Source organism: Balaenoptera musculus, chromosome 4 (genome assembly GCF_009873245.2).
Source record: "Balaenoptera musculus isolate JJ_BM4_2016_0621 chromosome 4, mBalMus1.pri.v3, whole genome shotgun sequence".
In the NCBI taxonomy this organism is placed as follows: Eukaryota; Metazoa; Chordata; class Mammalia; order Artiodactyla; family Balaenopteridae; genus Balaenoptera; species Balaenoptera musculus.
This window is the reverse complement of record NC_045788.1, coordinates 14,659,353-14,675,893: the sequence shown is the minus strand read 5'-3', so window position 1 is coordinate 14,675,893 and position 16,541 is coordinate 14,659,353. Positions and strand designations below refer to the sequence as shown.

The following is a 16,541-nucleotide window of genomic DNA, read 5'->3' as shown; positions in this document are numbered from 1 at the left end:
ACCATGAAAGTTTCCTTTGGGGTTGCTGGTGTGGAATCAGCTCACGGCATGATACCCAGGCCTCCTGGACAAGTGTAGGAAAGCTGTGAGAAATAACTCGTCTGCCCCTGCATCATTAAGCTCCCTGGGAACTGAGGGAGACGCAGGGCTGCCAGGCCAGGATTGCAGCAGAGGTCAGGAAGAGATGGATACAGAGGGGCTGCGGATCTCAAAACATGCTTTGGAGGAGGGATGCTCATTAGTTCAGGGCCTTGCGGCAGATCTGAGGAAAGAAGCCTTCCTAGACAGATAAACTCTCAATGTTTCCATGGCTCACTGTCACAGCTACCCAAGCAGGGCTGCTCAAGAGTCAGGCCCTCTGCTTTATGTGATGTTCTCTGTTTTCTAAGCCCCGAGGGGCTCCAAGAGCCTGATGCTACCCACTTCGAGAGAGGCTCACATGTGTGCTTTGTGTTCAACCCTGTACTACACGTTCTCTGTGGGCAGTGTGAGAATCCCCTGACCTTGCCCTTCTTCTGGAACAACTCAAAATAAAACAACTTTACTTAAAGGGATTTACCAACTCCTATCTCTTAACATGATGGCCAGAGACTGATGGGCTAGAGGCACAGTCATTTATCCTGGAGCAAGGCCCTGGTGTTCTGCCTCAGTGGGCCCCACCCACCAGGCTCCGTACCACGGGGCTGATGGAGTGCAGGAAGGGCAGAGGAACTTCAAAACCAACAGCCAGATGTCACCAATACAGACTCATGCAGCCATGAGCCACGTGCGGCACTGTGTGCTTGAAATGTTGCTAGTGACTGAGGACCTGAATTTTAAAGTTTTATTCATTTTTAACTAAATTTAAAAACTGATAACAAATTCAATTGTTAGAAAAGTTTTTAAGTATGTGAATCTAATTTTTCAACTATATATTTTATGATATCTAAATGCCAATCAAGTATTTCTGATGAAAATTCAGTGTCCAAATTGAGATGTGCTGTAAGTGCAAATTATATATGGGGTTTCAAAGACCCGGTATGAAAGAAAGCAAGCAAAATACTTCACTAATAATTTATAAAATATTGATTACATGTTGAAATAATATTTTAGATATACTGGGTTAAATAAAATACATTACTAAAATTAATTTCACCTATTTTTTCCCACTTTTTCTAATGTGGCTACTGGAAAATATAAAATTGTGACTTACGTTCTCTATGTCTATCAGACAGTACTAATCTAGACCATAACTCCACCCCCTTTCAACATGAGTCTCACCTGACAATATGAACCACCCAAGAAACCTGCCCATTGGTCCTCTGTCTGGTTCATTCTGTTTTAATGCCATTTTTGTTGGGGGACTTTCATGAGCTGGGCACTGTTCAATGCTGGGAATACAGCATGTTGGCTTGTAGCTGACATTCCAAGGGGAGATGTAGGCAATGCAAAAAAAAAAGGCAAAGAAAACGTCAGATGGCTCCATGTGCTATGCAAGACTTAAACCAGGGTAACCTGATGGAGAGAACCTGGGTGGAGAGGAAGCTGCTGGGAGGAGGTCAGGGGGGCCACGCCCCAAGCAGCAGGGAGCCAGTCACGCCAGGTTGTTGGAATACTTGAGGAAGGAAGAGAAAATCAGTGTGACTGGAGCACAAGGCAAGGTGGAGGGTGGTGGAAGGAGAGCCTGGAGTGAGCACTGCACCTGGCTCCGTGGACCCATGTTTGAGCCTCTGCCCTCACATCAACCAGACTTGCATCTTGGACAAGTTACTTATCCTCTCAGGATGGCATCCACTGCTTCATCTGTCAAATGGGGTGACAATTACTAAAGGATCTTCCATTCAGCTCTTCCATATATTCCAGGGAATAAAATCTTGTCGTGGAAAATGGAAGAAAAAGGAAGCAAGTGGAAACATCCTGACTGCTAATCTCTTTCTAGATTTAGCAATTGCTTATCTGATGTCTCCTCTTTCTCTTCCTCTCCTCCTCCTTTTTTTTAAAGAAAATGAAATTTATTTGGTATCAAGCCAACTCATTTTTATGTAGCATCAGAAGGTAAACTTCTAAATTCCCTGGTGTACACACACAAATGTTTTTCTCTAAAACCTGGATCAGCTTCCTCGCAAGAACAATTAGACGTTCTGCATAAAGACTGCCCTCCTTCCTTTATAATTATAATACAATTCTCTCAGAAGTCTATAAATAATTTCCTAGTTTTTAGAACTTTACATTTTTGAAGCATCCATTGATTGGGGAAATCTGGATCCTCAGACTGGCAATGACTCTTGCTAAAGTTCCACCTATGAGAAAACATTCCCAAGGAGACTACATGTGTAAGAGCCACATCTCCAGGGAAAGACTAAAATACCTGGTCCCACTCATTTATCATTCCAATTTAATAATGCACAGGAGAAGCCCAGGGGGCCACATCCGGGGGGATTTCAATTACACCTCTAACCACAGACACCTTCATCACCAGCCCTTCGCTGGTCACCTCCAGCCCTCAGCTGGGACTCCAGACAGGTTCTCAAAGAAGGAGACTTAGCAGGAGGACTCGTAGGGGAAAGGACAGAGATGTAATAGTTTGCATTTGTAATATGGTGCATAAGAATGAGAACAAGGTCCTAGAGATAAAAGAGAGATAAGGTTTTACTTTAACTCCAGAGAAACGGGAGGAGTAGGGGAAGGGGTGATAATGGTGGTGAAATAATAACAATCCAAAATTTACAGCTCTGTTCCAAATGCTTTGCATGTCTCAGTGTATTAAATGTGATAACATGCATGTCATTAATTTAAAGTGCTTAAACGGTGCCTGGCACATGCACTGACCCACAGATAGGGGAATAGGATGCTCCAGCTCTGTCACTCATGATGGAGACAAGGCCAAGGTGTGACCTGCACTCTTACCAGAGTTCACAGGAGAAACTAAGCCCAAGCCAGCCTCTGTGGGGCTTTGTTGGATACGGCACCCTGGCGGGGCCTCCTTCCCTTTCCAGGCCCACTCCCTACATCCCTGTTGGTTTCCTGGGAATGTTTCCCAACAAGTCACTTCTTAGGAGTCAAGGTCTGCTTCCAGGGAGCCTGACCAAAGACACTTGCCAAAAGAGAAACTGAATGTCCTAACAATATGAGACCAACTTTTTGGGTGAAATATGGGACATTTTTTCCCTACAGAATTTCTATGGCTAAGCTATTTAAATAAATAGTATGCTTTATTTCTTAGCTCAATTATTTTGTAGTTACCACAGGTCAGAATAACAATAACATATCAAAGACATAATGTGACTATATTTGTCTGAGCCTCCTTTTGTGAGTGCTGCTTAGATGAGACCTCAGGTGTTCAGACAAGAAAGCTGCCCAGCCACTTGGGCTTCTTTCAGGCTGGCACTCCCCCAACCTTGGAGGCTGTCCAGGCCTCATAATGGCCTCCAGGACATTATATTATTAATTATCACCATCTCTCTTCCAGTGCCCCACTCTAGAGCTTCCAACCCTCCCTTCCCATCATCTCCCACTGCAACCCGGGATGCCAGGGCATGACCTAGCAGGCACTTGGGGCACGATACTGGTCCCCCATCTAGGTCAAGGACTCTGGCTTTTGGGGAAAGTGGGTATGCTCTCATTTCTTCATCTAACCAAGGAATTTTAAAGTAAACTGTAGCATCTTTTCATCTCAGAGGGCTCTGGGCTCTCTCCTGAGCCACCTTATAATTAGCAGACCCACAGCTGCCAGCACAGAGCCTGGGCTCTGCCCTGTGGGGAGACAGTTGTCTGACTTTGAGACAACATCTCAGGGAAATCATTAAAGCCCTTATGCTCAGTGTTAACCAGACTCACTCATCACAGTTCAGGGGAATCTAATTCTTGCCTCTTTTCATCAAACACAGCACAATTATGTACCCAGCACTGGCATTCATTGGCAAGGTCAGGAAACATAGCTTGTGCACCAACTATATACAGCACGGGAATCACGGCTAGAGCTGCTCCTGCCCTAGGGGCTCACCCTCAGCATGCATCTCACATCCCCTGAAGCTCATAGCCCTACAGCACTCAGTTTCTGCAAACCTTTCCTGGGAACTTTTACATCAGCTCAATTCACTGTTTTTGTTTGTTTGTTTTTGCTTTTGTTTTTTAAACACTTCGCCTTCTAACCACCACTAGCTACAGCCCTCTCTTGCCCTCACTTTATGGAAAACGTCTCCAAAAAGCTGTATAAACTCATAAGCTCACTAGTTCCATTTCCTCATACCCTGCTCCTCAACCTACACCCACCACTTCCTGAGCACATATTCTGAACTGGGCACTGTGCTAAGTGCTCAATATACTTATATTTCCAACTCAATGAAGTACAGCAATATTGTGCTCTAGTTGGTTGAGGGGTGGTCCCTCAAAAGTTCTATCTATGTCCTAACCCAGAAACCTGTTAATGAGACCTTATTTGGAAAAAGTATTTTTGCACATGTAATGAAGTTAAGCATATTTGAGATGAGATCATGCTGGATCCAAGTGGGCCCTAAATCCAATGACAAGTGTCCTTACAAGAGACACACACAGGAGAGACACAGGGATAAGAGGGAAAGCCATGTGAAGACAAAGGCAGAATTTGGAGTGATGCAGCCATGAACCAAGGAACATCCTGGAACCACCAGAATGGAAGAGTCAAGGAAAGATTCTCCCTTGGAGCCTTTGAGGGCAGTGTACCTCTGCTGACACCTTGATTTCAGACTTCTGGCCCCCAGAACTGTGAGAGAAAAAAAGTTCTATTGTTTTAAGGCACCAAGTTTGTGCTAATTTGATACGGCAGCCATAGGGAGCTTTTTATAGATGGGGAAACTGATGAAGATGCTGGGGGGGTGCGGAGTAATATGACTGGCCACAGCTCACAGGGCACCCTGATATCCTGAGTGATATGCTGGTGCAGCCAGATCAAAGACAAGAAACTCACTTTTGAGGAGCTGTCAGGACACCTGCAGCAGACAAAGGATTTATGCCCTGCAGGAGAAAATTTCAGAAACTTCTGAAGGGGAAGAGCAAAGAGAAGAGAAAGCCTGGTGATGGAGACGAACCAAAGGAAAGGAAGGGGAAATGGGTGAACAGGAGAGGGAGACACGAAAGGAGAGCTGGCAAAGGCAATGTGGCTTAGGTTTTGGGAGCTTCTTGGATTCTAGCCTAAAGAATCTCCAGTGTCCATCACATTTGTAAAGGCAATGATTAAACTGTTCAGAAAACGTCCACTGAAGATTTATTACAAGCCAACATGAATCTGCTGGGAAAAAAATCCCTTTTCTTCATTTAAAAAATTCTGCTCCAACTTCTCTCATTTAGAACAATTTTCCAGAATTTTATCAGATCCTGATAAGCCAGAAAACCCTTTGTTAGAATAGCCCCCATTGAGTTTTACATGCACTAATGAGTGTTCTATTAAATTGGAAGCTGGGCGGGGACATGCTGGACTGTCTTGCACATTTCCTTTTTAAAATTTTTAAATGAGATTTACTAAACAACAGTATAATTTAACAACAAAAGAAATACTTAAGTTATTTAAGGACAGTAGTAAAACAATAACCCATGTTTGGAAGGCATTTTACAACTTATAAAATGTTTTTATACCCTGATCATTTAACTCTCACAACAATCCTCAAGGTAGATATACTCATCATCTGTGTATTGCAGTTAAGGAAAATGAGGCCTCTCTGGGAGGTTACCTATTCTGTGCAAAGTCACATAACTACTAAGAGAAGACGTGAGAGCTCAAAGTACATTCTTTAAATCCAAATTCTATGCTCTCTCCCACTGTATGTTTAAGCAAAACTACTTTCATATAGAAAACTGAATTTACTCATTAAGAGTTAACATTTAAATTTGCATAAGTCAACAGCTCTATGTGTGAGCGTGACTTCCCTCACCTATGTTCCTGCTAACTATGTAATGGAATACACTTGAAAGTCATAAAATTGAGTTTCTTTAAAATATTTTATTCCTCAGTCTTCACTGACATTGCTTACAATGAGAATGCCTTACTAATGTTTGGTTATTCTGCATAAGAGAGTTGTTGACTTAATGCAAATTTAAAAATCACAACTTAAAATGTGAAAGACATTAAATCAACATGACACCTTTAAGGGCCCAGTATGCACAGACTTCCTGGGTTAATGTCACACTTCAAAGTGTTACCTCCTCAATTTTTCTGTGTGAATGACTTAACCTTCAGAACCAAAGAGACCTGTTCTCCCTAAGAGAACATTTGCAGATTTTTGCATAATAAAAAAAATCCAGCCTCAAATTCTTGATTTGCAAAAGAACTATTTAGCATGAAATGAGGAAGAAATAGTCTTATAAAATCACATTCTAAAATGGGCCCACTGCAGTGAAGAGTCAGAGCCAAGGGCTACTCTTGTGTTTTGTCTTTGCTTTATAACCTTAGCTAGTCCGTTCCTTGTGCCCTTTCTTAAAACAGAGTAAAAACTAACTTCCAGTGTATCCTGAGGAGTAACTGAAACTTCAAGTTCTTACAGTTCCTAACCCTACAACACTGTGATTCTGCTGGTTCTCTTCCTGACATCTTTTCTCCTCCTCTTCCTTCCCAACTGACCCTGATTTTGTTCCAAGATCCATTTCACCACTAGGCAGCTCAAGTGATGCAGGGAAGCTGAAAGCATCTTTGGCTCCAGGATAGCCCTTCTTTAGTCTAAGACAGTGATTCTCAAAGTGTGGTCCCTGGACCAAAGCTTCAGCATCACTGAAAATTTCGAAATACAAATTATCGTCCCCATCCCAGATCTACTGAATCAGAAATTCCAGGCATAGTGCCCAGCAATCTGTATTTAAACAAGCCTTTCAAGTGATTCTGTTGCATGGTTATCACTGCTATAAGCCAGTGATTCTCAACCCTGCTTGCACATTAGAATCACCTGATGCCCAGGCCCCATGCTCCCCACCCCCTCTTCCAAAGATTCTAATTGATCTGGGGTGGGTCTGGACAAGGGGATTTGTTAAAAGCTCTCCAGGTGATTCTAATGTACATCCAGGTTTGAGAAACTCCGATGAAAGCCAATCAGAGTAATCCAGTCTAAAATACTGAATTGCAGTGTGGATGAAATGGATGCCTCCCATTTCCATAGTGCTGACTGGAGACCAAACATGTCATTACCATTATTATAGCCACTGGTGGTAGCACTTTGCTCTCTGCTACTAAATGGAGCATGCTCTTTTACTTTCATGGCCTCCGGAGTGATAGATTTGCAAGGGGTGGAGGACAGACAGTCCAACAGCTGTTTGGCAGTGGAGGCACGCTCAGTTGGCATGTTTTGTATGGAAAGAGGTGAAAATCATTTAGATAAGAATTCGTGGCAAACCAGAATTTGAACCCAAGTAGTCTTCATCCAGAATCTGAGCTCTTAACTGTGGCTGCCACAGTGTCACTCCACATGGAGGTTATAGCCAGGCACCTTCAGTGAGACAGGGAAGCACCTTCAATGGTGGTGGAGGAAATGAAAATTCTTCATTTCATATGCAAACATAATGCAATATCTTTATAACTGCCTGTTACATTGAAAAGAGATTACATTTCTGGATTTAGTTCTTGTTTGGACATAAATTCCATGTCAGTTATGATTCATACCACCTCTCCCTCCTTAATTTCAGGGAAAACTTCCTCTCACTTCTCAGGAAAAACAAACCATGAAGACAGTGGTTCTCAAATATTTTGGTCTCACGACCTCTTTATACTCTTAAAAATTGAGAACCACAAAGAGGCTTTGTTTATATGGGTTATATCTACTAATATTTACTATACTAAAAATTAAAGCTGAGAAACAAAAACATTAATCCATTAAAATAACAATAAACTCATTACATGTTAACAAATAACATTTTAAATAAAATATAACCATAATTTCTAAAACAAACAAAAAAAATAGTGAGAAGGGTGCCATTGTTTTAATTTTTGTAAATCTCCTTAATATCTGGCTTATGAAAGACAGCTAGCTGGATCTCACATCAGCTTCTGCATTCAATCTGTTGCAATATAGTTGAAGACTATAAACCATAAAGATAATGCAGTTGGGACTTCCCTGGTGGCACAGTGGTTAAGAATCCGCCTGCTAATGCAGGGGACATGGGTTCGAGTCCTGGTCCGGGAAGATCCCACATGCTGCGGAGCAACTAAGCCCGCGTGCCACAACTACTGCAGCCCGCACGCCTAGAGCCTGTGCTCTGCAGCAAGAGAAACCATTGCAATAAGAAGCCTGCGCACCGCAACGAAGAGTAGCCCCCGCTCGCCGCAACTAGAGAAAGCCCGCCTGCAGCAACGAAGACCCAACACAGCCAAAAATCAAAATAAATAAATAAATAAATTTAAAAAAATACTTTAAAAAAAGTATTTAAAAAAAAAAAAGATAATGTAGTTGGAAAAGGAGAGCCTCACAGACTTCCTGAAAAGGTCTCAGGGATCCCGAGAGGTTCTTGGACCACACTAGGAGAACTGTTGTTCCTGGTAATGCAAAGCCATTGAAAGATCATCAGCAGAGGACAAGCTGCTATTCTGTGGCAATGTTAGGGTGAATTAGAAGGAGGAGGCCTGAGATTAGGGCAGCAAGAAGGAAAACTATTAAAAGGGTTCAGGCAAGACCACAGGAAGCCCTTCACTAAACAGAGACAATGTGGATGCAGAGAAATGTATTCACAACAAGTTAGAGTCCATGGGAGCTGGTATCCAGCTGCATCCAGGTTGGAACAGAGAACAAATTGAGATGACTTTAGGTATTCAGGGATGGAAATCCAGGAGGATGGTGATGATAAGGGTATAAATAAGGCATAATAAGATCATTTCTGGTTTAAGTTGGCCAAAGAGGCAAGAGATAAGCTAGAAAGAGGAATGAAGATTCAAAGACCATTGACTCAAGGAGATCCAGAGAAATGGACAGGCCCTGGGAAACCTATCTGTTTAAACTGCTATACTCAATATGGTTTAAAATGACACCAACACAGCATTTGCCTTGAGAAGGTAAAGTTAATTTCTTTAAAAATGCAAATATCCCTGAAAGGTATGGAGACGCTCCCTAGCCAATGAAGCACACCTTGGCATTAATTAATTTAGTCAGATTGCTTTCTACCTTAATGAATACATGAGAACTTCAGATCACAGACCAGAGTAGGGCAACTGGTCTGGGTAGGTACCATGGTGGGACTCTGGGTCTACTATGGGATAAGGATAAGCATGGAGGAAAAAGAGAGGGAAAATGTTAATCCCCTGTGGGAGATATTACTATGTGGATATTTCTAGTTTAAGAAGTGACTGGAGGGACGAATAAAGTCACTGGGTAGCTGGTTGGCAAAAAGTGCTAGTTAGAGCTAAAAAAGCACCAAAGACATTTTGCTCACTATAAAGGATTTTTAGGGGCTTCTGCCCAGTTCCAGAGATCAGATGAGATGCAGATCATCCCATTAGAAATGAACTCCATTCTCAACCAGCTTCTCATTATGCCTGAAAGAGTCTAGAGAGTTGAGTAATATGGATTTTGGGGGGTGTGTGCATAATTCAAGTCTGCGACAATTGCAATCCCCATGGGCCAGGTAAAGAGGGCAAAAAAGGTGATATCTTTTACCTTCTAAATTCTACAGGTTAGGGGCCCAAATCTACAGCAGGAGTTCTCTTTCTCTTCCACCTTCTGAGTAACAGGGACCCGTGAACAGTTCTCTGGATTGAGCAAAGGATTACTTTTTGTATGGTCAACACAGTTCAGTATATTCCGAGGATGCAAGAACAAGCAAGATGTACCAATAATACAGAGTACGAATTAAGAATACAGATGCCTGGGTGTAGAGCAAATGCTTAACTTACTAAACAACTAATTGCTAATTGTTAAGGAACTAATTGTTCCTTAACTCTGAGTAAGTATCCAAACAACTTTGACTTAAATAGATATTGGTATATAAAAATTATTTTTATGAGCTCAAAAGGATTGTCTTGGTCTTCTTAAAAATGAAGTAATGCAACAAATTTCCAGTACACAGCACCCAGGCAAAGACCAAATCTGTCAACTCAGGACTCAGCGCCTCTCCAGTAATGTCACGTTCTTCAGCATTTATAATGATGCTCCTTATTTTCCATTATTACTTTTTAAAAAAATTGTGACATGGCCTGGGAAAGGCAGCCTTGATCGTGTCAACTCCCTCCTCTGTAGAATGAGATCAATGATAATTAATGTCCTGCTTGCCTAATAAGGTTTGTAAGGATCAAATTCTGTAAAAATGTCATTGACAGACGAATGGATAAAGAAGATGTGGTACATATATACAATGGAATATTACTCAGTCATAGAAAGGAACGAAATTGGGTTATTTGTAGAGACGTGGATGGACCTAGAGACTGTCATACAGAGTGAAGTAAGTCAGAAAGAGTAAAACAAATATCATATATTAATGCATATATGTGGAATCTAGAAAAATGGTGCAGATGAACCGGTTTGCAAGGCAGAAGTAGAGACACAGATGTAGAGAACAAACGTATGTACACCAAGGGGGGAAAGCGGGTGGGGGGTGGTGGTGATGGTGGGATGAACTGGGAGATTGGGATTGACAATATATATACTAATATGTATAAAATAGATAACTAATAAGAACCTGCTATATAAAAAAATAAAATTCAAAAAAAAATTCTGGAAAAATGTTTTGTGAACCAAATGTTAGTTACAGTAGAGCTCCTAGAGAGGCTGTATCCTTCTCTTGCAGACAGGAAGGCCCAATAAGGGAACAGGCATTTACTGTAGTTCTATATACCATGGTGGTCATATCCCATTTTATATATGAGGCACATGGAGATTAAGTAACTTACCTAACATAAACTACCTACTAAGTGGTAGGGATAGGATTTGAACCCTGGTTGGCAGCTCAAAAGCCCAGGTATTCCTGGCACTAGCTTCACACCTACTTTATTACTTAGGTCTAAAAAGGAAAAATGAATGCAGCATTTGTTTTTTACATAATCACGAAGGTTCTCATCACCACCTTCATCCTCAAGCTCTTAGTCATTCCAAGGTATTGTTTAAAATGTGTTAAACCTTCCCAAAGGGCTAAAGCTGGCAGGATGAAATACTCAGTACTGCACTGTGGGATGAAGCCCAAGAAATAAAATAAAGGCAGAGACAGTCAGTCGTAATAAAAGTAAAATATTAAACCCTCAATTGCCCTGCCTGCCGAAGACTGCATCCCTCAAGCACACATAAGCCTCAATGACTGGTGATTGTGACGTACTGACCCAGAGAGAGCTTGGATTTTTTTTTCAGCCTTACCTGACATCACTAATAGGATGCAAACTTTGCCCATCATGGGTTAGAACCACCCCTGTCTAGCCATAGGGGCTGCACTGCTCATTTTTTCTGTGTGTGGTGGAGACACCAGGCAGGATAAAAAAATGGACATGAACAAAGAGGTCCGAGAGACCCGGCTGTGAATTCCAACCTCATCACTCACCACCTGGTCACCCTCGGCCTGTCCTTAACTCACTCACTGCTAACACTTCTTCATATTGGTGCTTTTACCTCTGGAGTGAGTGAGATGGTGCACGTGAACTGATCAGCAGAGGTCTGGGAACACAGTGGGCACTCCAGAGGGAGGAGTTTCTCTGATGAGCCTCATGGACTGGCTCATGTCCACTAGGAAGTGCTTGACTTTTTTTCTTGTTAAACAGATACTCCCTGGTAGACTAAAGATGATTACAAATTTCTACTACTCTTGCCTTTGAGAGGTGGAGTCCAATCCCTCTCCCCTTGGGTCAGGGTTGGTCTCAGTGACTTCTTCCGCCAATACGATGTGGCTGAAGTATTGTTCTGGGATTTCCAAGCCTAATTCTTAAGAAGTCTTGTAGGTTTTGCCCAGGCCTTAAAGCCATGAGGTGCCATGTATAAAGTCTGACCACTCTGAGGCCACTATTGCTGTGAGGAAGCCCCACTTTGTCCTGTGAAAAGGCCTGAGGGAAAAAAGCCCCAGCTCTTGGAGTTATTCCAGCCCAGATCCCAGCCACTGTGGAACAGAGTCTGCCAACCCCTGACCAAATTGCAGATTCATGAGCAAAATAAATGATTATTGTTGTTTTAAGCTACAAAGTTTTGGGCTGATTTGTTATGCAACAAAAGATAACCAGAACACTCTGTAACCCTTCCAAATTAAAAACATCAGTTTGCTGAGTCACATAAAGTAACATAATAAGTTTATGTTGACTCTATAGTTCTCAAGTCAGTTTTAGACACTGAAAAACCATTTTGTTTGTGGACAATGTTAATCCAGGCATAAGTGAACAATTGGCTGACCAATGACATATATGATATTGTTTGTGTATATATGCCAGAGATTAAGTTATCTAGGACTTTACTAAATATCTAACTCATCTCATGAAAAAAAATGCTATAAATAACAGCCTGTCATCTCAGATGAACTTATGAAAACCATTCTCTGAAGTCAGACTAATTGATCTATTGCCCAAGTGCTTCACCCTTTCAGCTGTGTACAAAGCTGGGCTCCAGCCCACAATCAGCTACCTAGTAATCAGCGTGGTTTATTGAAGGCCACTACCTACCTCCTAATCTGGGTTGCTTGCGTTTCTAGGCAAGCTTGCAAACAATGAAAGTGTTAAGACAAGGTTAGTTTCTGCAGCTATCCAGATAGTGTTTGAGGAAAATCCCTTCAGCTTTCCAATATGTTGGACCTGGGAGGATGGGTACTTGTTATAGAATAAGACTGGACTCTAAACCATAGACTACTTCTCTGATGCCTTTCAGATAATATATGACCTTATAACATTATGCACACTCTGGGGCATACAATCAGCACAGGTGAAATAAACAAACATTCTGCTGCCTTCTAAATCTACTATGCTCTTTTTCGTTTCTTGTTTCTTTTGCCTGTAAAACCTGCCTTGCCTTCTTGAGTGTGTGTGTGTGTGTGTGTGTGTAAAATCCTATTTATCCTTCAAATGTTCCCTCTCCCATCAAGGCAGAATTAATCATTCCTTGATGACACTGCTTCTTCAATCCGTAAAGCCTTTTCTCTAACAAGCAAGCTTATCATTAAAAAAAAAAAAAAAAGGCAATAAACCCTATAGAATACATGGAGAAAGCACATGAGAGAGTCCCTATAACTCTTGGCGATGTTCCATCAGGCTGAAATCAGACTGACGTGATCTGTGTTTCAGGGATTAGAATTCAATAGCAAAAATGAGTCAATTAAAGCACCCAACCAGAATGCTGTCTGTAGATAAAGTGCTTTGCACTGGGGGCACAAAGTAACCTGAATTGCTAAATTCTAAGGGCTGACTGGTGATTTGCATCTCAATCTCTTTTCACGTTATTTCCTTGGCAAAAGTTAACAAGGAGCCACTCAGCCTAGGAAAGATAGGTCCTCTATTTACCTCAGCAAGAATTAGACAAGCACAGTGAATTTCAAGTTTTCCCAACTCAATGCCTTTGGTTTGACCCAGTGAGCAATGTCTGTTGTCCCAAATGTGTCAATCTGAATATCAAACCTGCCAACTGGTATTGGATTTTACATTCATTCAGTGACAATCCAATCCCAAAGACTACACACTCCCTATATGGCAACTGGCACTTTGTGGCACAATACACAAAACACATGAACAACCTGCAGAGAAGATCAGGATCGAACACTTCATTCTACCACCAAACCTAAACAAACCATATTTTCACCACTCATTATCTAAGAACACGCATAACTATGCAAAACATTCCAAGTCAAAGGCTGTACAGTCACTGAATGGTAATAGGTTCTATGTGACTAAATCCCACAGCCTACCATTCCCTCTTCATGAGGAGCCCAGAGGGGATCATACTGGAACCCCCTTTATTCTGCCACAAAACCAAGAGTAATACGTTTTTGACACTCATTTTCAAATTGTGCTTAACATGCCAATTTAGAATTATCATAACGAAGTCTACAGTAATTATGTACAGTAACTGATGCCCAAGGCAATAGAATGACTTAATGCTTGATACTTCAAGTACCTAGATGAAGCAGAGGGAAAATGTACTGTCCTTCACTGACCAAACCCTGGTCTTCCTCCAGAAGGTGTGTAAGTTTCTGGCACTGGGCAAACAATAACATTGATCTATTCTAGGAAAGAAGAAATGTGACATCAACTTACTTAACAGTTGGCAATAGAGGGCCTGTAAACTTCTCTTCATGGTATCATCTGGTCCTGCTTGTCCTCCAGTTTATTCATGATTCTGTCTAGGAAATTGGGAGAAGAAAATTGTTACATCTGGGAAACAGAATTCAAGTCAAGAATCAGAAAGAACTCCACTCAGTATGATCCTGGTTGTAAAGCCCAAAATACCTGATTTGAAGAGAAAAATTCTTTGAGTGAATATACCATAGTACAGTCTATGTTATAAAACTACCAATTAATCAATTAGATTCTGAAACTACATACACCACTCATATGGGCAACTAGAGGGTGAGAATCTGGCTTTGGAACTTTTGAGGACTTCCAATTCATCTCCCCTGCATCTCTAGTCTTGAAACAGGAGAAACAAGAAACTTCTAATCTCAGTTCCGTTATTGTGCCCACCAAACAAAACACCCCCAAAAGCGCCACCAATTTGAAACTGTATTATATTAAATAACTTTTCTATTATTTTCTGATTATAAAAGACACCTCTTGGGCTTCCCTGGTGGCGCAGTGGTTGAGAGTCTGCCTGCTAGTGCAGGGGACACGGGTTCGAGCCCTGGTCTGGGAAGGTCCCACGTGCCGCGGAGCGGCTGGGCCCGTGAGCCACAATTACTGAGCCTGCGCGTCTGGAGCCTGTGCTCCACAACAAGAGAGACCGCGATAGTAAGAGGCCCGCGCACCGCGATGAGGAGAGGCCCCCGCTTGCCACAACTGGAGAGAGCCCTCGCATGGAAACGAAGCCCCAACACAGCCATAAGTGAATAAATAAATAAATACTTAAAAAAAAAAAGATACCTCAAGTGAAGAACATCTGGAAAATACAGCTAAACAAAATATAGATAAGGGTGTACAAGAAACTACAAACTACCTATCTCTTCAGCCTTTCGTGTGTATACTTCTACTGGTTTGTTTTGCTTTATGTATTACACATTCTAATTTTTCTCCCTAGCAGTAGTGACATTTTCCTGTGCTGTTACTGTATTTTACTACTATTTTTCTTTTCTTTTTTTTTTTTTTTGGCCACACTGCTCGGCTTGCAGGATCTTAGTTCCCTGAACCCAGGTCCTCAGCAGTGAAAGAGCGGAGTCCTAAGCACGAGACCACCAGGGAATTCCCACCTTACAACTTTATTTTAAATGGTACACAGTATTTTTTCAAGATAAATTCCTAGAAATGGAATCACAAGGACACAATCTAAGGTTTCTGAAATATATTGCCAAATTGCCCTTCATCAATACCATATTATGAAAATCTCCATTAGACTGCAACCTACCGAATGATGGAAATTTGTATTTTCTTTCCATCTTTGTCAAGTAAATAAGCACATATTCCATCTCATTACTTTAATTTGCATTTTATAGGTTTATTAGTCATTTGTCTTTTTAAAGTTTTAAATTCACATTTGACAAAGAGTCTTTCGTCACACTCCTGAACTTTCTCCTAGGCCTATCTGTGAACTTCCTTGTAAAACCTGCTGAAAGCAGCTCTTTTGACCCTTTCCTGTTCACCCACTTCTGTTCCCGTTTTAACCTTAAAAGAACCTAATAATAGGAATGAGATCATTAGGCAATTTAACCTAACTCCTGACTTATGCTCTCCTGAATGCATACCATGTCTTGTTTAACCTGCTGATTCTTTTCCTAGACAAAAAGAAGAGTGAAGAATGAAGTAGTTAAAGAATGACTAGCTCTCTACCCTCAACAGCCCCCTAAGGAATAGTGCAGGCAGATCACAGTAGGCAAGATAACATCTGAAGAGAGAGTCAGCCAGTCTGCACTCAATGGGGAATGATACAGAACCCAACCTCCTGCCTCAATGATTCACTGAGAGTCTTCCCCCCATTTTTCCCTTTAAAAACTGTCATGGCTGAACAGAATCTTCGGAGTTGGTCTCTGGACACGAGTCTGCCTTCTCCTCAGATTGCCAGCTTTTCTGCTTAAAGCACCTTTTCTTTCTGCTGACACTTGCCTCTCGAATTATTGGCTCTTGAGTGGTGAGCAGCCAAACCTGAGTTCCGTAACACTAGTTTTAGCAAGAACCCTGCTAAATCAGTTTAACCAGCAACCCCAAACCCTCAATATATAATCACCCTCAATATCTGGTCAGATTTACTCTACCACCCCCCAGGTGATGACAGTCTGGCCTGCCTTCAGCAACAACCCTGTTGGGCCAGTTCAGCCAAGCCCCTGACCCCTGATGCTTCCTGTTAGTAATTTTCCGTCCACTGACCCCACACTACTCCTTGGCTATGAATTCCCACTTGCCCATGCTTTGTTCAGGGTGGAGCCCAATCTCTCCCCCCACAGTAAAATCCCACTGCAGTGGTCCCTGCACCCATCCAGATGGTCCTGAATAAAGTATGCCTTGCCACCTTTAACAA

At 41.8% G+C, this 16,541-nt stretch overlaps 1 protein-coding gene across 2 annotated transcripts in view; it reads right to left on the bottom strand.

Moving 5' to 3' along the window:
• TMEM108 (transmembrane protein 108) overlaps positions 1-16,541 on the bottom strand; it is a 380,405-nt gene that overhangs the window by 143,595 nt on the left and 220,269 nt on the right. Inside the window, exon 3 of one of the 2 annotated variants that reach the window (XM_036850679.1) lies at positions 14,135-14,220. In XM_036850679.1, coding sequence (XP_036706574.1) covers positions 14,135-14,174 — 40 coding nt within the window. In that variant the 5' untranslated portion in view covers positions 14,175-14,220. The remainder of the gene's footprint in view (positions 1-14,134; positions 14,221-16,541) is intronic. The other variant, XM_036850678.1, reaches the window with a different exon arrangement.